Consider the following 23,983-nt stretch of genomic DNA (forward strand, 5'->3'; position numbering starts at 1 on the left):
TTTTATACACAAGCAATAGCATTAACAGGCTGTAGGGCTGCAACACTCCTACCAAATTAATGCAACACCCCACTAATGGGTCTCTTTTACATCACTGCATGGTGATGTTAATGTGAATGCAGCAATAGGCTACTAAAGGGTTTAGATTCCAGAGAATCATAAGCATTTTTGTTACTGGAGAAGAATATCTGCTTGTACTAGAAACTAAATAGATACCCTCTGTAACATGTGCCATCTGAATTGTGGAAATATGTTTACTCTGTACAGGAGACTGTTTGAAGAGCTGTCTAATATTGAGTGTCATACTTTTCTATTCTTTAACTCATAAGGAGTGTACTTGTATAATTAATAGTATATGTTTAAATAAGAATTTATTATATCGCCTGAGTTTTTCTTAGTGGAATATAATAGAATTTCCCCCACTCATCTTAAGACTAAGCATTATTTTTAGTAATCTCATCTCAGTTAAAGAATTCATTAAGAACTTTTCATTGAAAAAAAAAATCCAAACCTCTCTTGAGATTTTTAGAACTTAGTTATTGTGAAAAGTGATGGTGGGACAGTTTTAGAGATTTATGAGGGCTGCTGCTATGGTCTGGTGTGGAAGTATGTTTGCTTTTTATCCCTTGGTCTGAAGTCTTCCGGTTTCTGTCACTGGAGATCCTTCTCCCTCTCCCTCAGCCTTTGCTGTGTCTGCAGGAGTATTGGTAAGGTGGGCAATTAGTGGCAAATGCCATAGCTGCTAGAAATGAGACAAGGTGTATGAGAAAGTCATAAAAAAACTTCGGGAAAGTTGCAATTTTGCACCCTTAAAAAGCCCAATAGGATTTGTATTGATGATGTAATCTTGAGAGAATCAGTCACCAAGGCAGACTGTTTCCATCTAGCTCTTTTCTTCCATCTCTGCTTTCTTCTCTGCTTTAAGTAAAGAGATAGATAGGAATGTGTACTGTTTATTGCACATTTAAAAGATTTTCTATATATGTGTTTATAAAGAACTGTATTAATTCTTGTTCCATTTATAAAATATTATAATTTCACAATAAAACTCAGGTTGGATGAATTATCTCTTTTTAGTTTACACATCAAGTGTTCTGAATTAATGCCTGTCATTACTTTATTGTGTCCTTGTTTTTCTTTGAAATATTTTCTTAGCATATGTAGCATCTGTAAGGGAATAAAAGGAATTGCTTATGAATTTTTTTTGCTGGGGTCATTTTTAGTGAATATGCAGGTTACTTAATTTATCCTTGCTGAGATTTATTTTAAATAGAATCTTTTATGGCTAGTCAATATTTTGTTTCAAGTGTTTGCTTCTGAGAACATTTGTGGCATTTTTATTCTGCATTTAGACCTCTTGACTTGTAGGCTGAGGGAGAGTGAGGTTGCTGGGAGAAGAAGCACTGATTTGTTGATTCATGGTGACTTTGCTACTCTATGGCAGTCTGTACTAATTGGAACCAGAAGCTGCATTTACTCTTGGCTACCTCATGTGTCACACTTAAAGGCAGAAGAAAAATAGCATCATCAGTTAGGATGTAGATTGGCAGCTGTGCAAGGATCTGGAAGAAATACTGCAGCAGATTCAGGAATAAATGTCTAGGGACAGAATCTGGAACTTTGCTTTGTGCTCCCATATCTGTTTAGAATCGAGATTTGAGCCTGTACTGTGTTTTAATTAATTTCTCAAACTCTGCTCACTTCTAACATTCTCCTTTATGTACTTATTTCAATGTTCAAAGATACAATGAATTATTGAGCTTGCTAGTTTGTTACCTTGGCAATAGAGGGAACTGCCAAAAGAGTGATAAAATATATTTGCTGTTATATTGGAAATTCATGTTCTTCTTAAATACTCTTGTTCATATTTTTGTATTTTCTTTGTAAAACATGGCTGTTGGAGTGCTCTTGTTGGAACTACTTCTTTGTTCTGCTGAATGAAGACACTCTCAAGGTGTAGGCAAGTGTTTTTACTTTTCCCTGAAGCAGGAAAATTCAGCTAAAGACATTCAGGTTTGTAGGTCAGTACCACACTGAGGTAAATACGAAGGTGTTGAATTGCTGTACCCGTATCTCTAATCTCTCAAGGATCTGTGAGGTCTGCCAGGAGGGACCTTTGGAGAACTCTGAGCTTAATGGGAATGCAGGGTTGTCTCTGGGCTCTTTTCCCTGCAATTGTCAAACTACTGTAGTGAAAAACACAAAGCTTGTTTTTCTTCATGAGTTTTATTCTCTGTATCTAAGTAGTCAATAACTGACCAAAAATAGATAGCAGCAGTTGCAAAGTACATTTTTGTTGTTAAGTTACAGTAGTGCAAAGTTGCAAAGTACATTTTTGTTGTTAAGTTACAGTAGTGCAAAGTAGAGTTTAAAAAAAAGGCAATATCAGGCAAAGGGATGAATTACATATGAAGTGTACCTGTGAAGTACACAACACTTAAAAAGTCTCCTTGGGATTTTTGTATGATCAGTAAGACTCAGGGAAGCCATCTCACTAGTCATTTATACCTCCCATTCCACTGCTGCATCCAAGCTGCTGCATTAGAAAAACCAACCCACTGTCAGAGAAGATTTAGACCCAGGTCTGCAAAACTCATCAAAGAGAACTGACTGAAAATTGTTTAGCCTGGACCATTAATATAAAACAGGACAGTATTTCAATTTCCCATTCATATTAATGGTTATGACCAAAAAAAAAGCGAGAAAGAAAAATCTGCATGGAATTGTAACTCATCACTGTATTAAAAACCAAACCAAACAAACAAACAAAAAAACCCCAACAAAACAAAAACACAAAAAAAAACCACCAAAAAGAAAAAGCAGGAATTTTCAGGTAAGGCTGTCTAGATATCTTTGTCAACTGCAAGTTTCAGTGCATCTTGCTGTTTTGCTCACTTACTAAAACAAACACACAGCAGCCCTAATAGAAGTACATGTTCCATGTGAGCTGAGGTTTTACTCTTCAATAAGAGGGCTTACTTTTACTTGCTAATTACTCTGACCTGTTTTAACTAAGAGTAACAGCATGAAGATTTTACATGGGGCACGCATCTCATTTACAGCTACAGTGATATTGGTTTTTTCTGCTATGTAGACAAGTAGCAATGTAAATTGTAATAAAACTAGTACATCAGCAATAAAAAAGTACACAGTGAATAAATAATAAGTGGGTATAAACAAGAGTTTTCACTGATTCTAGGAAACTGCTTATTGGATACTCATGTTTTAAAAAATTGGCACCAGAAGTGAGCCAAGTAGCAGGAGCAGGGGAGATAATCCATGTGCAGTACCTCATAGGCAATTTTGGTTCTGTGTTTTGGCCCAAAACTGCAGTGTATAAAATTTAAAATACTGATTTCAGTGAAAGAAGCCTAACAGAGGAGTCTGGCTGGTTCTTTGACTACTTATACCATGAAGTAAATGCATCCTCGTGTCACAGGACTAATGAATGTGTGTGGTCAGCTCATGCATTTTAATGCTTGTGTCCCCCGAGGAAATGCCACTGAGGCACGGTTTGGGTTTAGGAGGACATGCTGTAGTGCCTAGAGGTGTATGGATCCAAACTGAGATGTGTTGGCACAGCTGCAGGACAGTGACACTGTGGTTTTCTACTACAAATGGTCTTCATGATGTTCCAACAGGTAGAAGACTCGATAACTTGTTTCAGTTGTCTAAAACAAGAGTATACAGAGAGAACATTTCTCAGGTTACTACAAAAAATTGAACAGCTTGTCTGTGTGTCACGGCAGCTGCTCCTGGCTTGTCATATGTGTGAAGAGGTCTCTCTGGAATGGAGGAGCCTGGGGCCCAGATACTTTTAGGATTTTAGAAACATAAATCTGCTGTGCAGGTCTCTTTGCCAGAATTTCAGGACACTGAAAACAGATCTTTCTCATACAGAGCTTTCTGAGGGAAACCCCAGGCATGGATTTGATGTTAGATATGCAGTTTCTTTCAATATTGCTGATGTCTAATTCCCATCTGTGTCTCATTCCTGCAATTGCTTCTTGGGAGGATTTGTCTCCTTCCTTGCTGAAGCGTTGGTGACGGCTGATGCCCACACAGGCTGTAGGGGAGCATGAAGCCAGGAGAGCTGCAGGAAGCCTCCTCACTGACTCACTGCCTTTCACTGTGACAAAGCAACCACTTTGCAGAGAAAAAACTTTTTAAAAAAATAGTCACCAATTTCAGACATTGTCAGAGCTTCCTCTCCTCCCTAAAGCTATGCTGAAGAAAGATTTTAAAGCAGAAGGTAATGGTCAAATTGTGATTTCTTTTCCTCATTTAGCTTCTTCAGCACAGCCAGAGGGGTTATCCTCAGTGCTTCATTATAAATAATCTAAATCTATTCCCCTGCAGTTTGAATCTTTTCCCCCTTGTCCTGTCACTACATGCTCTTGTAAATAGTCTCTCTCCATCTTTTTTGTAGGTTCCCTTCAGGTGTTGGAGGCCACAGTTGTGTCACCCCAAAGCCTTCTCTTTTCCAGGCTGAACAACCCCAATTCTCCCAGCCTTTTGTCAGATACGACAATTTTTATGTTGCACAGTTTATAGTGTGCAACACTAGTTGTGGTTTATGTAGCACCAAGCTGGTTAGCCCATGTGATTCTTTAGAGTTATCTCCATTCTGACTTGCTTAAAAAAAATTTTAAAACCCCTTGTCACTTCCTACAGGTTGCTGTTAGCTAAATTCTGTAAATTATTGGTAGGTAAGAGCTATGGGAAAGCACCCCAAACTTAGGCAACTTTGCCTTTTTTCAAGAATAATCAGTTTTTATCCTTCTGATCTTACTCCTAAAGATGAAGTACTAAAACAAAAATGTAGGGTTTTTTCCTGAATTAGTCACCAACGTATTTTTATAGTTAGTGACATGTCTTCTCTAGCTTGTGCTCTGCCAAAGAGAAGCAAATGATCTATGTGTGTATGTACGATTTCCCTGGGGATACCACCCAGGGTGCCTAACAACTATACCTACTTCTTTCATATTACAGTTTGTTACTATATTGGTTCGGGATGAATCACTGATGACCCCTTTTTCTGTCACTTTAGAGAACACAGAAGTATGTTCTATTAACAGCAGCTCTTCAGGGCTTCTTTCAGTGTGTCACCACTGTTGGCTTTTTGTTTTCCACAAGTACTGTTTTAAATCCTAGAAAATGTCACAAGTGAATTCTATGAGAACTTTTTTTTTTCCTAAATACTTGTAGAGGTAAAATCAGAGAGTAAGATACTATATTGGATATACTGGGAAAAGAGTTTGCTTTATAAGTAATGGTTTGTGATGTGGCTCTTGGGGATGGTCCTATACAGGGCCCAGACTTGACTCTGTGATTCTTGTGGGTCTCTTCCTACTCAGCATATTCTGTAGTTGTGACTTTACTGTACTGGCTACTTGGCCAGAGTGGCAGTAAAACCAGATCTGTCAAGTGACAGGGAATGGGAGAATTCCCATGAGTCTGAAATCCCACACACACTCTGGAAAACACTTCAGCAGCAGACGTGGTGAAATAGTTGTACTTAAATCAAGTTAACCATACTGTGAGGAAGAAGTTATAAATGTTTATCTTATTTTTAGTGCAGTAAAATCTTGAGTGACAGTTCTCATGACTGTACTGAGCAAGCAGTTCATTACCCTGGTGGATAGACTGTTTCACAAAGAAAGAAAATTTCCAAGCATAAATTTTCTTTACTTCAATTTAACACCCAGAGATTCATTTAATGGAATCAGTCAGCTATGAAATGTGATTGCACAAAATGAGATAAATGACATACAAGAATATCCTTCTTCTTCTTCCCCTTTTCAGGGGGAGACAACTGCCTTGTTGAAGGCACTGGGCAAAGTTATATGACCAGTGTACAAAAGACAGTGTACATGTATGTTTCCTACCTGATGCCAGGTAGGAAACATAGAGCTTTGTGCAATCAGGGATCTACAATCTCAGAGTGAATGCTAAGGTGAGGTACTAGTGTGATGTATTTGGAGACATAATGATAACTTTTAATAACCAACAGTATATTTAGTTTCCTTATAGTGGTATTATTAAAATACTTCAAAACAGTGAGCAGAATCCAAAAAGCCATATCTTCTGTCTAATCTGATTCACGAAAAATCATCCCAAGCCCAAATGTAGTATATGATTTGATGCTTTCAAAGAAAATTATCCTGAAGCATCTCCAGTCATTTTGCAGCAAATCTAAAACTGCTTTGACAGTATTCTCATGTCAGTCATTGAACACAAGGAAAAGAATGGTGCCAGTTAACACGATGAAAAGAAATCCAGAAGTAAATATACTCATTTTGTGACATAATTTTCCCCTATACCTCTCTCTCAGCTTTTCTTTGTCTCCAGCTAGCAGTATATTCCTTTACCCTCATGCAGTTCATCTCTGTTCACGTTCAGGCATCGGTCTCTCTCATCGTGTTAATAAATGAGATGATTCAAGCTACATTCACAGCTGTTGTTTTTAACCTGTACTTGCATGTCTGCCGCATTTCAAACCTAAAAGTTTATGGTCAAACCTTAACTCAGTAATGTTTTAGTTAGGTCTCACTCTATTGATTGATCCTTATTTTGGTTGATTTCTGCGTGAAGGAGGTTGGGCTTGATCATGGAACCCTTAGTGGGTAAAAACTGCTGTGTTTGACATCAAATCACAGAGAAGGGAAGCTGCCAGGGAAGTTGTACCACTTTTTCATTGCTGTTGAGTGGACTCTTCTAGCTGTTTTTTTCTATTTTTAGTCAGGCTAGAAATGGTGGCCTTGAATTGCATTACTTGTTTCTCAGTCTGTGTCTTTTCTCCACTCTTACAGATACTAAAGCAGCATAAAACATTCAGCAGCACTGGACAGCATGATATGTCTTATTTTACTTATGCTTTGCATGTATTTTTGAAGGATTTCTAGGAGCATAATTTAGTTAAAGCAGCCTTCTTGTTGCATCATAATGACTAAAAATCCATGTCAGATAGGTTTGTGAATTCTTGTAAAATTTCTATCCTCTCAGTCTTCTTGGAAGAGAAAATTAAGTGTTTCACACTGATGTGAAATACCTACATCGATGGGTATTAAAATTTACATTGAGTCACTGCTGTCTTTTCTGTTTCAACTATTACTTCATGTAAGACTGAAAGGTTTTTTGGTAGCTTTGTGGTAGCCATAACACAGTTAATAGACTTCCAGTAGTATTTTAAAGTATGTTTGTATTTCAACTTTAATATATTTGCTGTTTAACAGAAATGAATGTGTACTAACAGCTTTTCAGGCAGGTGAAACCTCAGGTGGCAATGACCCAGCTCCTGTCACTGCCCGAGGCAGCCAGCTGGCATGTTTGCTCCATCCAGGGGCACCGTGAGAGAGCCTCCAAGAGGGGCTGTACAGAGCAGGCTTCTGGAGAACTTTGGAATATTTGTGTAGCTATGTAGCAGGGTGCAGTGTTTTATATTGTAAGGGGAACAGTGATAAAGGAAAACGTGGCCACGCAATGATGTCTTCTGTAGGTTGTCTGTAAAAGAGGAAGAGGAAATGTGGGAAGTTGTTTTCATTTATTTGAAGTGATGAATATGATATATCCATGGGACTGAAGCTCAGTATAATTATTACCACTAGTAATACATGTTCTTTCCTTACTGCCAGGTGCAGATAGTTTAATGAATTAGGCTGGCAAAGTCTGATCTCTAAAATATGAAAATGTGTTTTTCCTAACTAATGTCTCTGAAAGTTTGAATAATCACTGGTTGAAGGCCATATTGAAAGTATGATAGTAGGTAGCATAAATAATATAATCAGGTTAATTCAGTCACTGTTAAATTACTGCTTTTGAGATGAAATAAACCTGTAAACCTGGTTAGCTTAAAAAAACCCAATGGCTGTGTATATTGCTGTTCTAAAAAGTTAATACATAATATGGAACATAATCTTCATGATATTCATAGGTGATGTAAATGTAGATTAGTAATCTTCAGGTCAAGCTTTGTTTGGATGAATGTGAACTGAAACTTCGTAAGGCCTAAAGACTAATACAAAAACACTATACAGGTTATAATTTCAATGTATTTGACTCTGTTAATGTTTATTAATAGTGCATTTTTAATGAGTTAAATTAATTATTTTAATTATTTATATGCATAGACCAACGTAGACATTAAGGATCACCTTTTGAATTTATAATCAAAAGCAATAGAAACTTACACTCAGTTGACTTTTGCAACTGTACTTGTGCTTCCTTGAATAAAAAAGCACAAATTTAAAAACCTGAAGTTTGAATGAGCAGGAGAAATTTGTCTTTTAAAAGCCTTTTCAAACTTTGCAATATCACAAGTCAAAAGTAGTAGCTAATTTAATAATTTGGAAGTCTGAATGATTTTTGATCTGTTTCCACAGGTTTTCAATACATACTCTAATGAAGACTATGATAGGAGAAATGATGAAGTTGACCCAGTGGCTGCATCAGCTGAATATGAACTTGAGAAGCGTGTGGAAAAGTTGGAGCTCTTCCCAGTCGAACTAGAAAAAGGTATCATGTTTGTGTGTCATTTCCACTTCCTGTGACACTGACCTACAAGTTTGAGGAAGTTTACACATGCCTACAGAGTCTATCTTGAATTTCCATGAGTTGGTTGTAGTCACCTTGACTTTTTGGATTTCAGGAATTGTTCAGACAGGCAGTTTTTATCTTCTTAAGAGAATTGTTTAGTGACACTCCATTAACATGATTTTACACGGTGTTTGATGTGATATCTTCACTGGAGGAGTAAAAATCTTGTCTGTTGTTCTAAGCTCCACATAGGGCTGCAGATGATACTTTTGTGTGTAATTAAAATGGTAGTTAAATAGTTTTTTAAAAAGGAATCAAAATTATATTAGTGTTATTGACACAGAAAGCCAAGAGGAACCAAAGCATGAATGCTTACTTATCAAATAATGTACAGATAAATGTAAGAATTTTCTGCTTTCTCTTGCCTCTTTCACAGATGAAGATGGACTTGGCATAAGCATTATTGGAATGGGAGTTGGAGCTGATGCAGGCCTTGAAAAACTGGGAATATTTGTCAAAACAGTAACAGAGGGTGGGACAGCAGAAAGAGATGGCAGGTAAACTAGATTTTGTATTTGGAGATTTTATCAGCAATAGTTACTATAAATTATTATTTTCATAGGGAATAGCTGTTTGCTTAACATATGTCATGGTAATCCAAGCTCTAAAGTTCATCAACTTCATTGGTAAGGTCCAAGTAACTGATGTGGTTATGAGAAGACACTAAACTGGTACCATGAGTTTAAACTTTTAAAGAAGAACAAATTTGCCAAAGATAAGTGTTTGTGACTACTGAGAACCCAGATGCTGTAGGATGAGTAAGGCTGCTGATTCTAAACTCTGTGTCACTTTTGAAGGTGGTTTTGATTCTTAAGGTGTTGAGCTCCCACCTGTTCTGTTGGCTTCAAGCCAGCTTTAGATAGGCAATACTAAAAAAATAATTCAGTTCAACATTGGATAATTTGGTCTCTCTGCATATGATGTCCTTACAAAGAGATCTTGACAGGCTGGATCTATGGGCTGAGGACAGCTGCATGAGATTCACTAAGGCAAAGGTCCAGGTCCTGCACTGGGGTCACAGCGGCCCCAGGCAGGGCTGCAGGCTGTGGGAGGAGCAGCTTGAGGGCTGCTCAGCAGAAAAGGGCTTGGGGTGCTGGTTGACAGGCAGCTGGATATCAGCCAGGATGTGCCCAGGTGGCCAGGAAAGCCAAAGGCATCCTGGCCTGGACCAGCAGTAATGTATCCAGCAGCACCCAGGCGGTGACTGTGCCCCTGTACTTGGCACTGGTGAGGGCACCTTGAGTGCTGCGTACAGCTCTGGGCCTGTCACTGCAAGGAAGACACTGAGGTGCTGGAGTGTGACCAGAGAAGGGGAACAAAGCTGGTGAAGGGTCGGGAGCACACGTCTTACAAGGAGCATCTGAGGGAGCTGGGGGTGTTTAACATGGAGAAAAGGAGGCTTGGGGGGGTGACCTTATCACTCTCCACAACCACTGGAAAGGAGGTTGTAACCAGGTGGGGGTCAGTCTCTTCTGACATGTCTCAAGTGAAAGGGTGAGAGGAAATAGCCTTAAGTTGTGTCAGGTGAGGTTCAGATTAAATATTAGAGCTTTTTTTCAATGAAAAAGGCTTTGGAATAAGCTGCCCAGAAGGGTGGTGGAGTCACTGTCTCTGGAAGTATTGAAGAGGCATCTGGATGTGGCACTTGGGCTGTGGTTTAGGAGTGATTGAGCTGCTTAGTTGATGGCTAAACTGGATTGTCTTGGAAGATCTTTTACAACATTGATTATTCTCTGATTAAGGAAATTAGTGTTTCTGAATATTTAAACTTTTACTAAATACAGTCCTTTCAACTTTACTAACACTGTTTACTAACACTTTACTAAAGTCTGTTACTTTATATTTCTTATTTTGGATAGTCTTCTATTCTGGAGCTCAGTTTTCACACCTAGATCACTGAAAGTATATTAATTAATTGGAATAGGAAGCTGTACCATAAACCTTGCCCACTAAAGAAGTGAATTGCTGTGTGTAGTCCTATGTGCTCATACAGAACCTGCTTGCTTCTAGAATTGCTTATTTGGTATGTCCAAGCTAAAGAATTCCTTTTCAACATAAAATGTTTTATATCATATGGGGCACAGTTATCTGTGTATTATACAACACCTGCCAATCTGTGTATTACACGAATACCTACCAAAACCAAGTCAACATCTTCTCATTAGGAGATAGGAAAAAACTTTACTATGTAATCATTTAATAATGAAAAGGATTCTTAAAAATCTTCCAACCCGTACAATTTTTCATTTTGTCACAGTGCTTAACTTTGTAAATTTTCATGCCAATAAAATAATATTTCTCTGATATGTAAGCAATTAAATCAACTTATCTGCATTCTCCTTTTCTGATTTTAACCATTAATGTGTTGTTATATTAGTCACAAACAATATGAAAGTATTGTTTATAAATAAGAGTGGGAATAAACTTTTAAGATGTTGATGATGTCTTCTAAAAAATACATTGCAGTAACATGTTCCTTGTTGATCACCTCTAACTTTTCAGTCAGGCAAAAAATTGTTCTGCTGTGGAAACCCCACAAAAATTTAAGCAAAAGACTCTAGGAGGCAGGGGGTTGGAAAGTTTAGTAATGTTGCTTGGAAACTACTGAACTATGTTGTCTTCTAGATTTGGCTTGGAGGTATCTTTACAGATCTTGGCAATAAGATATCAAGTTGAAGGCCAAGTACTGATTTATCATAGGCTTAAAAATTATGAAGGGAAATGAAGCTGACACCTCAAGATGTCATGACTGTATCCATTACTTTAAATTTAAGTGGATGTTTTTCTGAAGGGTATGCTTGACCTCAGCTAGAAGGCATTAAGCTCACGACTGGTATTCTTTGTAAAATTCTCTGGTTGAAAATCAGTCACTCACTGCTGCTCTGTCATGATCTGTAATTTCTTTTCATCTCATTATTCACATGTTTGAGTGGGCTGCAGAAGTTAATGTTCCATCACAAGTCTGTTCTTTCATTTCCCTAGATGGCATCTGAAAGGAACTTGTCAGCTGAGAAAAAATAATATCATTCTTTGACCATTCTAATATTTGTGTTGGTTTTCCATTGGCAGAATGTTCAGTCAGCTGAGAAATAGGACTCTGATTTTCTCTTAGAGAGCCTGACTGATCATTCACTTGGGAATGGGATATATAATCCTCTCAGTCAGGACCAGACCATTCTGCATAATAAAGTGCATCAACTGTAAAGGGTCCTGTTAACTTCAACTTTATGAAAAGCCTACTTAATCATTAACACTGATAGCAAAACAAAGTCTCCAACCAGAAAATAAAACTACTTCAATAGTTGCATCAGATATTCTGAATAATTGCATAGCAATCTTCAACCAGGTTCTTCTGAAGCTACAATTTAAAATGTTACTGTATCTGTAGGATAGTTGTTCTATTTTTTATTGAAAGACCTATCAAATTATGATGTAAAGTACTTGTCTCCCATGGAAGTACAAAATCTGTGCAAATGGGTTTCTCAGTGATTTAACACCACTGGATTGATTCATGCTGCTGTAGACAAACAGGTAGCATTTAGCTGACATATTTAATAGTTTTGTGTGCCAGTGTTTGCCCAAGGAGGGTGCTTCAAGATGAATCCAAAGGCAAGCATGTTGATAAGTATTAGGAGAGGTTATTAGTAGTATGAAAGATAGGAAATCAGTCATTAGACTGAATATGAAAAATTAGAATATGAAAAATGAAATATTTTCCTGGATCAATCAATCAATAGCTGCTTCTTTCAGATTATTGTGGTGATGAGTCATTAACTTTATAAAGTGTTTTGATAGCGTTGGGAGCAACAGTTTTGAAACATTACATAGTTCTTAACTTGAACTCTAGAAGATATCTCTGCACAGATCAAATTTTTCAGTTCATCATACAGAGCAATTGTGCAAATAATTTTTTTCAATTTTAGTCGGTTTGCTTCTGTAGTTGTTACTTCATTGTTATCTGGAGGCAGAGTTTAAAGTCATGAACATTAGAAAATAATTGCCAGAAGAATCACCAATGTTATTAATGCTAAAAGCAATACAATTTCTATAATTCAGACTTCGACAATCTGAGCCTAATTCTTCATTTGTGTTTGAAATTAGATTTGACAGACAGAGGAGGCCTGGAGCTCCTGTTGGAGTGGGCTGTCACGGGAAGTCCTCCCCCTTTGTAGGTTGATATGCATATATGCTCCTATATAATTAAAATAGATGTGTAAAGGAGTTTTGGAGAACAATGGCCATAAAAATAAGAGTTGGAAGTTAAAAAAAAAAAGGTCAAAATTAGATAAATATGTATGTGAGTGCTGTGTTTCTCAAATGTTTTAGTGAAAATCAAAATAAAATTCTGAGCTTAAAATGCCAAATATGATTTTCAAAATAGGACTTTATAGGCTGCCTTTTTCAAGGGAGATCCTGCCTAGAACACAGTGACATTCTGTAGTGTGAGGCTGCCAAAGAATAAATACTGTATTTCTTACTCATCACTGGAATCCAAAGAACAAAGATGCTGTTTGAACACATGTAAAACTGCAAAGCATTTCCTCAGGCTTGACAGAGAAATTAGTGCTCGAAGTCCAAATGCTTCAACATTCTGTTGAAGCCTCTGTTTTTGAAAAGAAATCATATCACTAATATATCCTAAGATGTTAAATACATTAATTTAGATATTTTCATATAATTTAAATAGGATTTTTTCAGAGCTGTTTCTTGGTTGCTTTGTAAACTCTGTTATTTGGATCAATAGAATCCATGTAACTACTTGAAAATTGCTCCCTTTGACTAGTTCTGGATGTGTTTGTTTGTTTTTTTTTTTGAAACTCCTAAGAGATCGTGCATTTCTAAAGAACAGTGTAGCAGTCATCTTCCAGGGATTCATAATCCAGAGGAGTCCAGTGCCTGCTGTAGGGATTTTGTAGCAGTGCTTGCTTTAGATAAAAGCAACATGGCTTTCATTCTGTCTTAACTTTTTCTGCATTAAACAGTGTATCAGCTGTAAATAGGTTTTTGGTTTCAAAAAGAGAGTCCTCATTACAGCAGTCCAAGGTTTTATGATTGTGTGCAGCAAGATCACACTTACACTGGGAATTCATTTTTTTGGAACAAGTTAGATGAAATATCTTAAGATAGTATGTCAGAATTGGGTCTGATACTTAAGTTCTTTTCTCCACAGATGAGCAGGTTGTTTTAGTTAAATACTACATTTTTTTTCCATTAGCATGAAATGCCAGAGCTATGTCTTATGCTGTTTTTCAAGATTGGCTTAGGAAAGAATGATATAAGAGATGTTCAAGTATCTCATTTAATTTAATTCATATGACAAATTCAAGAGGTTGTGTTGCTGTATTTCTATACGAGGAAAGAGACTGGATAATTAATTGATGATATTAACTGTAATGGTAACTTTGAAGTTGGATTTATGAGATGTCTGTGTGCAAGAAATGATGTGTTTTTCATATTTACCTCAGTCGTTGTATGACTGAGCTTTTGTTTAAGGTCAAACTATAAAGATCTCTCTATGCTAAGTTTTGCTGAAAATTTGCAAGAATTCATACAATTATTTATGCATTTGTGTTTTTTTCCTGAAAGGATCCAAGTGAATGACCAAATTGTGGAAGTTGATGGCATCAGTCTGGTTGGTGTTACACAAAATTTTGCTGCAACTGTTCTTAGAAACACCAAAGAGAAAGTCCGGTGAGTATTTTAGAGGGAAAAAAGAAATTTAAATTAATACTTAAGATTACTTGGCTTCTTTCACAGGCCTTTCAGTTTGCCTAGATACAATCAGAGGCTTTTGGCCTCTATGTCTTCTCTCCTTTGATGTCTCCTTTGATCCCGAGAGAGGGATCAAATACAGTGTTACAGTTTTGTTTTGGCTTAGATTTTAAAAATATTACCACTAAGACAAGCTGAAATTGCATACAGATTATGACTATGCTCTTGATCACTGATCTAGATGTTCATGGGCTTCAAGCTGTTTCCATTAGTTGGGATGATGAAGGTCATGGGTGTTGGTCAGATGGAAACTGCTGCCAGTGATCACTTCCTTGCTCCACCCATGTGGACACTGACCATGTTCATGCTCCAGGGTTGGAGCAGGAGGAGATGAGCGCTCTGGTCCCTCAGATGCCACCTCAGCACAGAGGAGAGGAGAGTATTGGATGCAGTAGTGATAACAGCTGCCAAATTGAGGAAAGTAACCAGTATTAATTAACTGAGCTCCCAGCATCACCTGTGGGTTTCTCTCTGCACCTATACAGAGAGGTTCATTGAAAGATGTCCCTGTAAAAGTCCATAAATTAATGAACAGACTCGAAAATGTAATATATACTGCAAGTACGCTTCTGAACTTGTGTGGTTGTGAGTGCAAAACTATGAAATGTCATTAATAAGAGCTTTGTTTCCCTAGAATTGAACTGGTTTGCCATTTAAGACCCTGTGCAGTCACATAGTTTTTCAATAGCTTGTTAATTTCAGTAAAGATTCAACTCTACAAAATAAATCCAAAAATATCTTGGACATATTGTAAAAGTAGCAGCCATTCTGAAGTCACCTTTCAGTTCTCTCTAGGGAGTACAACTGAATTCTTTAATTAATGAGTTTAGAGCTGACTTCCTTTGAACCATGACTAAACTATGGGTGGTAATATATGCAGACGCCCTCAGATGGTGGTGCTATATGTTGGAATGCACACTTCCACTATAATTCCATAGCTGATCCTGCATGGCATTGAGGAATAATGCTGGGATGTGGATTCTGCACAGAATCTTGGGGGTGGTTGATCAATCTTTTATTTGAGAGAGGTTATTTAGGAAGAAAGAGAATATTTTCAACTGTAGTGTAATTATAGGCGAGTATATTTTTGTGTAACATTTACATTTGAAGTTACACCATTACTATTTCTGCAAAGACTCACACATGCTGTGAGTGTTCCTACTGACTAAACTATGAAAATGAGTATATACTTTAATAGGTTTTCTACAATTGGGACCTTCAAACATAAAATCCTTATGACAGAGAATAATGTGTTCCTGTGTTTCGGTACACAGAGCAAATGTTATGTATATTCTGTATTTGATGTTCTAGTTCAAAAGGAAAAAGGAAAAAAGAAAGCACTCACATAAAACATACCTATTGTATACATTTAGAATCAGCTTAATTTGTGTAATTATTGCTGCATAAGTTATGGAATAGAATACTTGCTTCCATGGGAAAATAATGGAGGAAGGAAAAATGACAAAGTGATTTTCACACAGAGCCCCTGCAGTCTTCTCTCAGGAAACAAATTACGGTGAGACTGGTTGCAATCTAGACCCTTGTCACAAAATAGGAAGCTGAAAAAAAGTTGAGTTCACATTGTCAAGTGTACTGTGCACTGGGATCATTGGCTTCTGACAGGTCTCATTTGTCAAAGATATATTTGAGTTTCTTCATTTTTCCTTGTAAGATTAACATACTGAGTTTTCATGGAAAAAATGACCCAGTATGTTAGTGTCAAAACTAGACCCAAAAAAAGCACAAAATAATATTCAGTTAATAATGCATTTAAAATGCTGTGTGAGTTACAATATAAAATAATACTAAAATATTAATCATGTATACATAAACAGCATACCATGTGATTGGCAGTATCTTACTAATGTGTATTTCTAATTAGAGGAAAGAAATGGGTAGAATTTGGTGCAACTTCCTCATTCTTTTTTCATTTTAAACTTCACAGAAAAAAATGCTCAGAAAGACTTCTTTCCACTTTATGGAAGCCAGCTGAGAAATGCATGATGTTTTCCCTGGTTTGTGGTAGGCTGGGAGTGAGACTTGACAAGGTAGCCAAGCCTTGTGTGGCACAGACTCCTGCTTAGCTTCTGGTCAAGTCCTGGACAGTTTTGTGGCTTGATGCTCTACATTGGTTTTAGTTGCACAAAATGAAAAATGGTTCCAGAAAGCAGTTTTTTGGAGACACATATTTCAGTATGCTTGACGTTTTGGCTTCAATACAGGTTTGAACATTTGCTTATAAAGAAAGTAAGAGCTAATATTGATGAATTTAGATATGAAAGAAAATAAGGTATTTTTAACTTCCTGACTGTTCTTCTTTTGACATGTGACAAAAGAGCCTTGCCTACTGCTTGTTTTGTGGTGAGAAGAATTGGTTTCTGACAGATCCTCTTTCCTGCAGTGTTAGAGCTAGGATGGAGAATGCCTCATCACCACCTTTGGCAGACAGTGAAAACCTCTGCACTTGAACTCCTCCAGAGCATTAGGGACAACATGGGAGGGTCTGCTGGGGCAAAATGCCTTTCTTGTCCCCAGCTGTCATTCTGCTGCTGGCAGTGCAGGGAGCAGTGCAGGGAGTGCAGTACTCCTGCCCTTGGAGTGCACCATTCCCATGGCAGCAGCATTAATGATCCGTGTCACTGCAGGAGGCAGGAGCAGGGGAAGAGGTTGCTGCTCTATAAACCCCTCCTGCCTTTCCTGAGGAGAATGTCCCAGCTGACTGCCTGTGTTTAGGTAGTGTACAAGCACACCTCACCTGATCCAAGGCAAGGCAGCTTCACAAATCCTTCCTTCACAGGGGGAATCACATTCACACTTACTCGCATATCTGCTGTTCAATAGTGTCAGCTTGATGGGGTTGATAGAACTGCTTTAATAGGCATAGTTATCTTTGTGATCATAGCATACAAAATCTGTGCCTTTCTTCTGCCTGGTGTCCTGTACACACAGAGATTTGAGTGCCTTTCACAGGCATTACTTCACATTTATATCCCTCAGCATTAGGTATCTGAAGTCATTTTGTCCTTAATCTAGTCAAAGTGCATGCTGGTTTTTATAGCAGGGTTTAGTATGTGAGATCAGTTGCAAAGAAAGGACGCTCATGAATGGAATGACATTAAAGCCGCTTCTTAATTCTTTGCAATAAATGCAGTCAATACCTCTTCATAGAGCTTGCATAATACCAATACTTCGTGATTTATTTTTCTCCTTTGAGCCTTCTGAACCCTTTGAATGATACTGACAGTGGAAGTCGTTGACCTAGAATAGATTTTTGCAATTTTTCTACCAGAAAAAATGTATCCAGACTCTCTGTAGCTGACATAGTAAAGAATTTGTGAAAATGAAGGCATGGCTTTTACCTTTTGAACTGCTCTAGGTGAGGCTGAGAGGAGGTGAAGGAAGAACAAATGTAAAAAGCATCTGCGGTTATTTTATCCATTGTTTGCAGTATTGGATTATCCAGCAGAGTCATCATACCCTAATGAAAGATCATTGGCTCAACCAGTTTGACTTCCACAGTGATAATAAATTAAATTATTCTTTCTTATAATGTTTTCTAGAAAGATAATCAGTACCCAGCAGATGTACTCTGGTAGCCTATGAGGCAAAGGCAAGAGATGGAATTCTTTCATAATCCCAGCTGGCAATCAGTTTCTGCTTTTCAGGATGAGAATTAGTATCCTCGTGACTCTAATCAGGCAAATACAACTATGAATGCTATTTCAATTGATGTAAATATCAAGTCTTCTTTATAATTTTACATAACTGTTTAGTTCACTAATATCTCATATTAGTGGATTTCAGAATTTGATTATATATAGGAGGGATTTGAAATGTGTGTTGTTTTCAGTATTGTTGACTGTTGCCCCTGCTCTAAGATTAGTGGTTCAGAGGGCAGTGCCACACTAATACCACTAATTGTGCTGTGCTTCTTTTGACCCCATTTAGGATGTAATCCATCAGTTTGAAGTTTGCAAGTGGTGCCGCAGTCATAAAAGACAGGATAAGGAGACAGCTTGACAGTGGGAATCCCATCCTGTCATGGAATTTCTCCTGTGTTGTTTTGCTTGCAGTCTCCCCGTGGTCTGTGGTGTTGAGTATCAGACCTGTTCTTTGAGGCTGCTTGGGTGATGTTTAGCCTTTGTGACCACACTTTCTTCCCCTGTTCATCATGCTGAAAGGGTTCTGGGAGACCCTACGGTCTCCACCAGAGAAAGCTCACTCAAAAAGCTGTATGCCTCCAGGGAATTTTATTTCTTTTTCTTTGAACATACTCACAGGAGAAAAAAATCTAGTTCTTTCATAGAGAAAATTTTATCCTATTATCATAGTTACTGAATACAAAGATTTGTGCTCACACAGCTCTGGGAGAGGCAGGGTCCCAGGAAAGGAGGACATGGTTCTTGGAAGACTTAATGGATTGATAAGGAGAAAGAGAAAGGATCTTGCATGAGAGAATCATCAAAAATCCCAGTCCTTCATATGCTGCTTGTATGCTTTTAGCATCTTTACTTTCCTCTGAAAGGTTTCTTTTAAAGAAGTTAACCAAATTCAGTGTTTTACTGTTTAAATTCTGTGTCCTCCTTCCGTATCCTGTTGTATGAATGTGACTAAACATTTTCATGGCTTTCCACACTGTTGCTAGGCACTGAGCGGATGCTCTCATGGTGCTTTCTGAGTCAATTCTTGAATTTTTTTTAGGGAACCACACAGAGCCTGTGCAAACCTGTTCGGTTTATTGTGATGTGTACCACCCTGAAAGTTATTAATTGTTTTAATTCTAACCTGCCAATGAGTTTACCTGCTTTTGTTTATTTAAATTCTGCTGAAATGGATCAAAGTCTTTCCATCTTAAATAATTGGTTAGCCAATTTTGCCATGTCTAATTAATCTTCTAGATCATTAAAGAATATGTTCCAACAACAGCAGTGCAAATATCCAGCCCTCTGGCTTTTCACTATTAACTATTCTCTGTTCTAATAAAGAATAATTTATTGCCGTTTTTTGTTCTTTCTTATCTGGAAAGTTTTAATTCAAAGCAGGGTTCTGTCTCAACTCCCACTTAGTTCATAGCCTAATTTTATCTCATACTAAATTGAAAGTGGAATCTTTCATACAAATTTTTACATTTATATAGCTCTTATGCAAGGAGCATTTAAAGGGTAAAAAGTAAAAATAATTGATTGTTCATTAACATCAATGTGAATTATCATTTATTCCTTCCGCAGCTAATTCCTCACCCCATCTTGAGGTGAATTTTTTCTGAAAAATACACCATTGCCTAAAATAGTATTTGCATGCCTGCTGTTAGTTTTGTTTGCCATCACAGCATCTGGAAGTGCAGTTTATACAGTCAGGTCTTTGCAAGAGCTGAGGCAGTGCAGGGGACAGATGAAGTCTGCCACAGGACCCAGCCAGCAGCAGAGTGCCCCGATGGGAATGCTGCTGCTGACAGTAACACTGAGCAGCCTGCCTTTGTTGTGCCTGCCTTGTCTAGGTGATAATCCTCCTCTCCCAGTGTGCATTCCTGTGCAGATTTTCTTTTGCTCCTTCTGACTTTGCCTGCCTGTGCTCTTACCCTGTGAAACAGTTGGGTCCTTCAAAATTTGCAGGCATTCCATAGTGCAGATCCACTTTGTGGCAGCGGCAGGGCTGCTAATTACTGGGTAATGAGACAGGACCCAAACCAGAAGATACCACACTCCATGTCTGCTTCAGAGAGTTGGGTTGTGTTATCTGTTTTCTGGGGGTTGTGGTTTTGTTCTTCCTTTCCTTGTCTATTTCTTTTTCCTTGAATTCAAGTGCTGGAGCTGAGGAGATAAAAAGAGAAGGAAAGAAAATCCCTTTGCTCTGCAGTGCTGATTGCTGAGCTGGACTTCATGCTGGGCTGCTTCAGAAGCCATGTGTGCTTGGTGCACTTTCTGCTTCTTTGAAAAACCTGATTTATGGATCCTGCAGAAACTAAATGTGTGGTGCTGTGTGCTAAAGTAGTGTAAATTTCTCCTGTTTAATCCACTGTGGTTACACTAAAGATTCCATCATATGTTTTCTTTCTGGTTTCTGCAAATTACTCCTACAAGTACTGGTAATTGTCCTGTAAGACTACCAGGAGTAGTGTGCTGAACATGAAAAATTACTCCAGAGTCCTCTGACCCCTTAGCATGGGTGAGATAAGGCTGCATTCATCACTGCTTAGCTGGTTTATATTCCTTGGCTGTGCCTGTGGAGTAGGCAAGCTGTGCCTTGGGCTGTTCTTTGTGCTGAGGCCAGCTGGCACCAGCGTGGTTGGGGCTCCTACCCTGAAGAGTTGTACCTTTCTGAGCAGGGTGGCCACATCCAAATTGTCCATTGGAAACATCCAAGCTGACTCCTAGCCTTTGCTCCTGGACTGTTCTGACTATTCTTTAGTAGAGTATTAGTTAACTTGGGTCAAGCTGTTTCCAAGACTGTTTCAGTGATGTAAAATACAATTTTAATATGATGACCGGTTACTAGTACTTGGAAGCATTCCCTGGCACTGTGTGATTTACTGGCATGAACATAGCTCCTGTGTCTTTATTTCTTGCTAATTTGAATTTTATGGCAATTTAAAAAAAAATATTTACGCATTTGGACAGGAAATTATATGTTTGAGTGTGAAATATATAAAGAAATACTTAAATATTTTGTCTGAATTATAAACTATTTTTCTAGGTATTGGAGCATGACTTTTAAAATTAAATATAACGTGAATGAGTAAGGTTTAGTGGGACTAGATTTCATTAGGAGCAGCTTTTCTTTTCCTGGAAAAAGGAACAACTTGACAGGTTTTGTATTAGTTCATCCTCAACTTGATTGGATCTAAACATAACCTCCTAATCCTGCAACTGAAATATCATCATATATGTTTATTTAGCTAATTTTTTTACTCCTTCATCCAAGACACTATTTTGTGGAAGCTCCCACACAGTTTTGGTGCACCTTGATTAATGGGATACAATATTGTGACAGCTGGGCAGAAGTACCTGCAGTTCATCCTTGCAGGATAACTCACCAAACTGTATGCATGGTGCTGTAGGAGCATTTAGCTGGACTGTGCTGTGAGGATGGTATGTCTTGCCTAGAATCTGGATCATCTAATCATCCAGATTAAGGACATGGTCTGAACTCAGAAGCTTACTTGTGACCTACCTGTATTTTCTTCCTGGATTTCTTCCCTCTGGATGCCAGCAAGGATGAGGGCGAGGGAAGACAGATCTCACCTGAAAAAGCAATCTGGTTTTTTTAGAAACATGGCCTGCTAGCACTTGTACCTTCTGAACCGAAGTGTCTGCTTTCAGGTATGTTGAAGCACGGATTTACAAATGTGTTTCTTTGAAGTGGGCATTCCCATAAGAGTTGTGTGGTGCTATAGCAAATGCCAATTAAATTATCACCCTGTATTCAAGGAAACCTTTTAAGGAAGGATTTTGTTGGAATACTGTCAGGCTGTCTGGAAAGAGATGGAATTGATTCTTAACATGCACTCTCAGAAGAACAGAGCAATGTAAGGACCAGAATCTGGAGAGGTGCCAAAACATTGAATCCCTTGGCTAATTTTGAAGTACTCTTGAGTAAAGCTAATGTGTCAGTGAGGCCCTAGACTAGAATTGATTTCTGGAGGAATAATTAATCTAAGTGCACTGATATTATTGTGTGGGTTTTTTACATGACTGCCTAATTGTCTGACTCAATATCCATTTAGTGTTGATAGTAGCATAGTTTATCAGGGGCTTCTATCCAAGATGCTCTGGAGAGTCTGCTGAGGCTTTTCTGATGCTTAATCTGTGATTTTGCTGCTCATCCACGAGTACCACTGATTCCACAGTTTGTCCAGAAGGTAAACCACATCCTGGGCCAGCACCAAAAGAGGAATGGCCATCAGGGTCAGGGAGGTGATTCTGCCTCTGTTCTCTGCCTTGTGAGACGCCACCTGCAGTGCTGCATCCATCTCTGGGGTCCCCAGCACAAGAAAGTGAACTTGTTGCTGTGAGTCCAGAGGTGACCACAGAGTTGATGAGAGGGCTGGAGCACCTCTCCTGGAGACAGTTTGGGAGTGCTGGAATTTTTCAGCCAGGAGAAGCAAAGACTCAGAGGAGACTTTATAGTACCTTCCAGCAATGAAAAGGGACTTGTATAAAAGAGGTAGAGTGACTTTTTACACAGATAATGATAGGACAAGGGGGAATGGTTTTAAACTAAAAGAAGAGAGATTTGTGTTAGAGATTAGAAAGTTCTTTACTCATGGGGTAATGAGGCACTGGAACAGATTTCTCAGAAAATTTGTAGATGCCTCATCCCTGGAACTGTTCAAGGCCGGACTGAATGGGGCCCTGAGTAACCTGATTTAGTAAAAGGTGTCCCTGCTCATGGCATTGTCCCTTCTAACCAAAAGTGGTAAGTTGAGGTCCTTCTGTCTGTTTTTAAATTCAGGATACTTCATCCTGGGTCTGGGGACAAGGATAGAGGCTGCAGAGCTTCTGCATAACTGTTCATCTTACTGGCAACTTGATCTCCAGGGTCCTTGTAGGCTCTTCCCAAAGTCTGCTTATCTGTACTGGCTTCATAGAGCCAGCATCGTGCGCTAGATATTACACAGATTGCCCTCTTAGATGTTTCTTATGTGACCTTGAATAACTGCAGTCATTGCCACTTTCATTCACTGATGGTCATCACTTCATTGTGTTACTAAGGGTGCTGAGCTCCAGGCAGAGTTCTTCACTTGTTTGCATTGGAGTTTTGGATCACTTATCAGGCCTTTTCTGTTTCTCTCTACCAGTCCTCTTGGTTCCAGCCTGGTAGCTTTAAAGATTGCTGTGCACATGCCTATCTCTGTTGCGGGAGTGGGCTGGGTGGATTCTGATGCAGGGGTGGGCTGGGTGGATAAGTTTGCACATGAGGTAGATAGGGTGACAAAGGGCTGCAATCACAGGATCTTAACAGCCTGCAGGAATGGGCTGACAGAAACCTTGTGAGGCAAGGGCTGGTGTGAGTCAGGCACCTGGAGCAGCATCCCTTGCAACACTGTGAGCTAGAGAGCAGATGAGCAGGCAGCATCCTGGGAAGAGGTGGAAAGAGCATCTTCAGTAGAAAGAAAAGAATGGAATGTCAGGCATCTTACTGCTGTCTCAGCTACCTTCCATGAGGCAGAATGGATAAACCCAGATTCTTCGTACTCTTGGTACAAAGGGACAAAATAACAGGCAATGGAGAGAAGTTGCAGCAAGGGTAATTCTGATCAAGGCCATGACAAAGTTGGCCTTCTTTTCAAGTCAGGGGCTTAAGTTGGACTGGTTTCCTTCCAACTGAAATTATTCGGAATGTTTATGAGTTTCACATAATTTCATATCAAGGGGTGTAACGGAAGCTCATAGGTTGTGAATTTCTTATGTGCAGTCAGTGACTTCTGCATTTGAGAGTGCTGTTTGGGAGAGGTTGGTCTTGTTCATTGTAACCACACAAATTCCAGCTTGTGCTGCTGTGACTAAATGAAACTGCTTTCTTAACAGGATTCACGCCCCTTTTGCACTTCAGATTAATTATGTGGCTGTTAACCTAATGGAAGCAGCCAGAGTAGGTAATTGAAGACATCTTGAAA

At 38.6% G+C, this 23,983-nt stretch overlaps 1 protein-coding gene across 6 annotated transcripts in view; it reads left to right on the top strand.

Annotated features, from left to right (window-relative positions):
- PPP1R9A (protein phosphatase 1 regulatory subunit 9A) overlaps window positions 1–23,983 on the top strand; it is a 130,392-nt gene that overhangs the window by 59,038 nt on the left and 47,371 nt on the right. For all 6 annotated transcript variants that reach the window (XM_030967361.1, XM_030967349.1, XM_030967369.1 and 3 more), the window contains exons 3-5: window positions 8,382–8,514; window positions 8,972–9,092; window positions 14,182–14,286. In XM_030967361.1, the coding sequence (XP_030823221.1) occupies window positions 8,382–8,514; window positions 8,972–9,092; window positions 14,182–14,286 (359 nt within the window). The remainder of the gene's footprint in view (window positions 1–8,381; window positions 8,515–8,971; window positions 9,093–14,181; window positions 14,287–23,983) is intronic.

The sequence above is a fragment of the Camarhynchus parvulus genome, chromosome 2, assembly GCF_901933205.1.
Source record: "Camarhynchus parvulus chromosome 2, STF_HiC, whole genome shotgun sequence".
Lineage (NCBI taxonomy): Eukaryota > Metazoa > Chordata > Aves > Passeriformes > Thraupidae > Camarhynchus > Camarhynchus parvulus.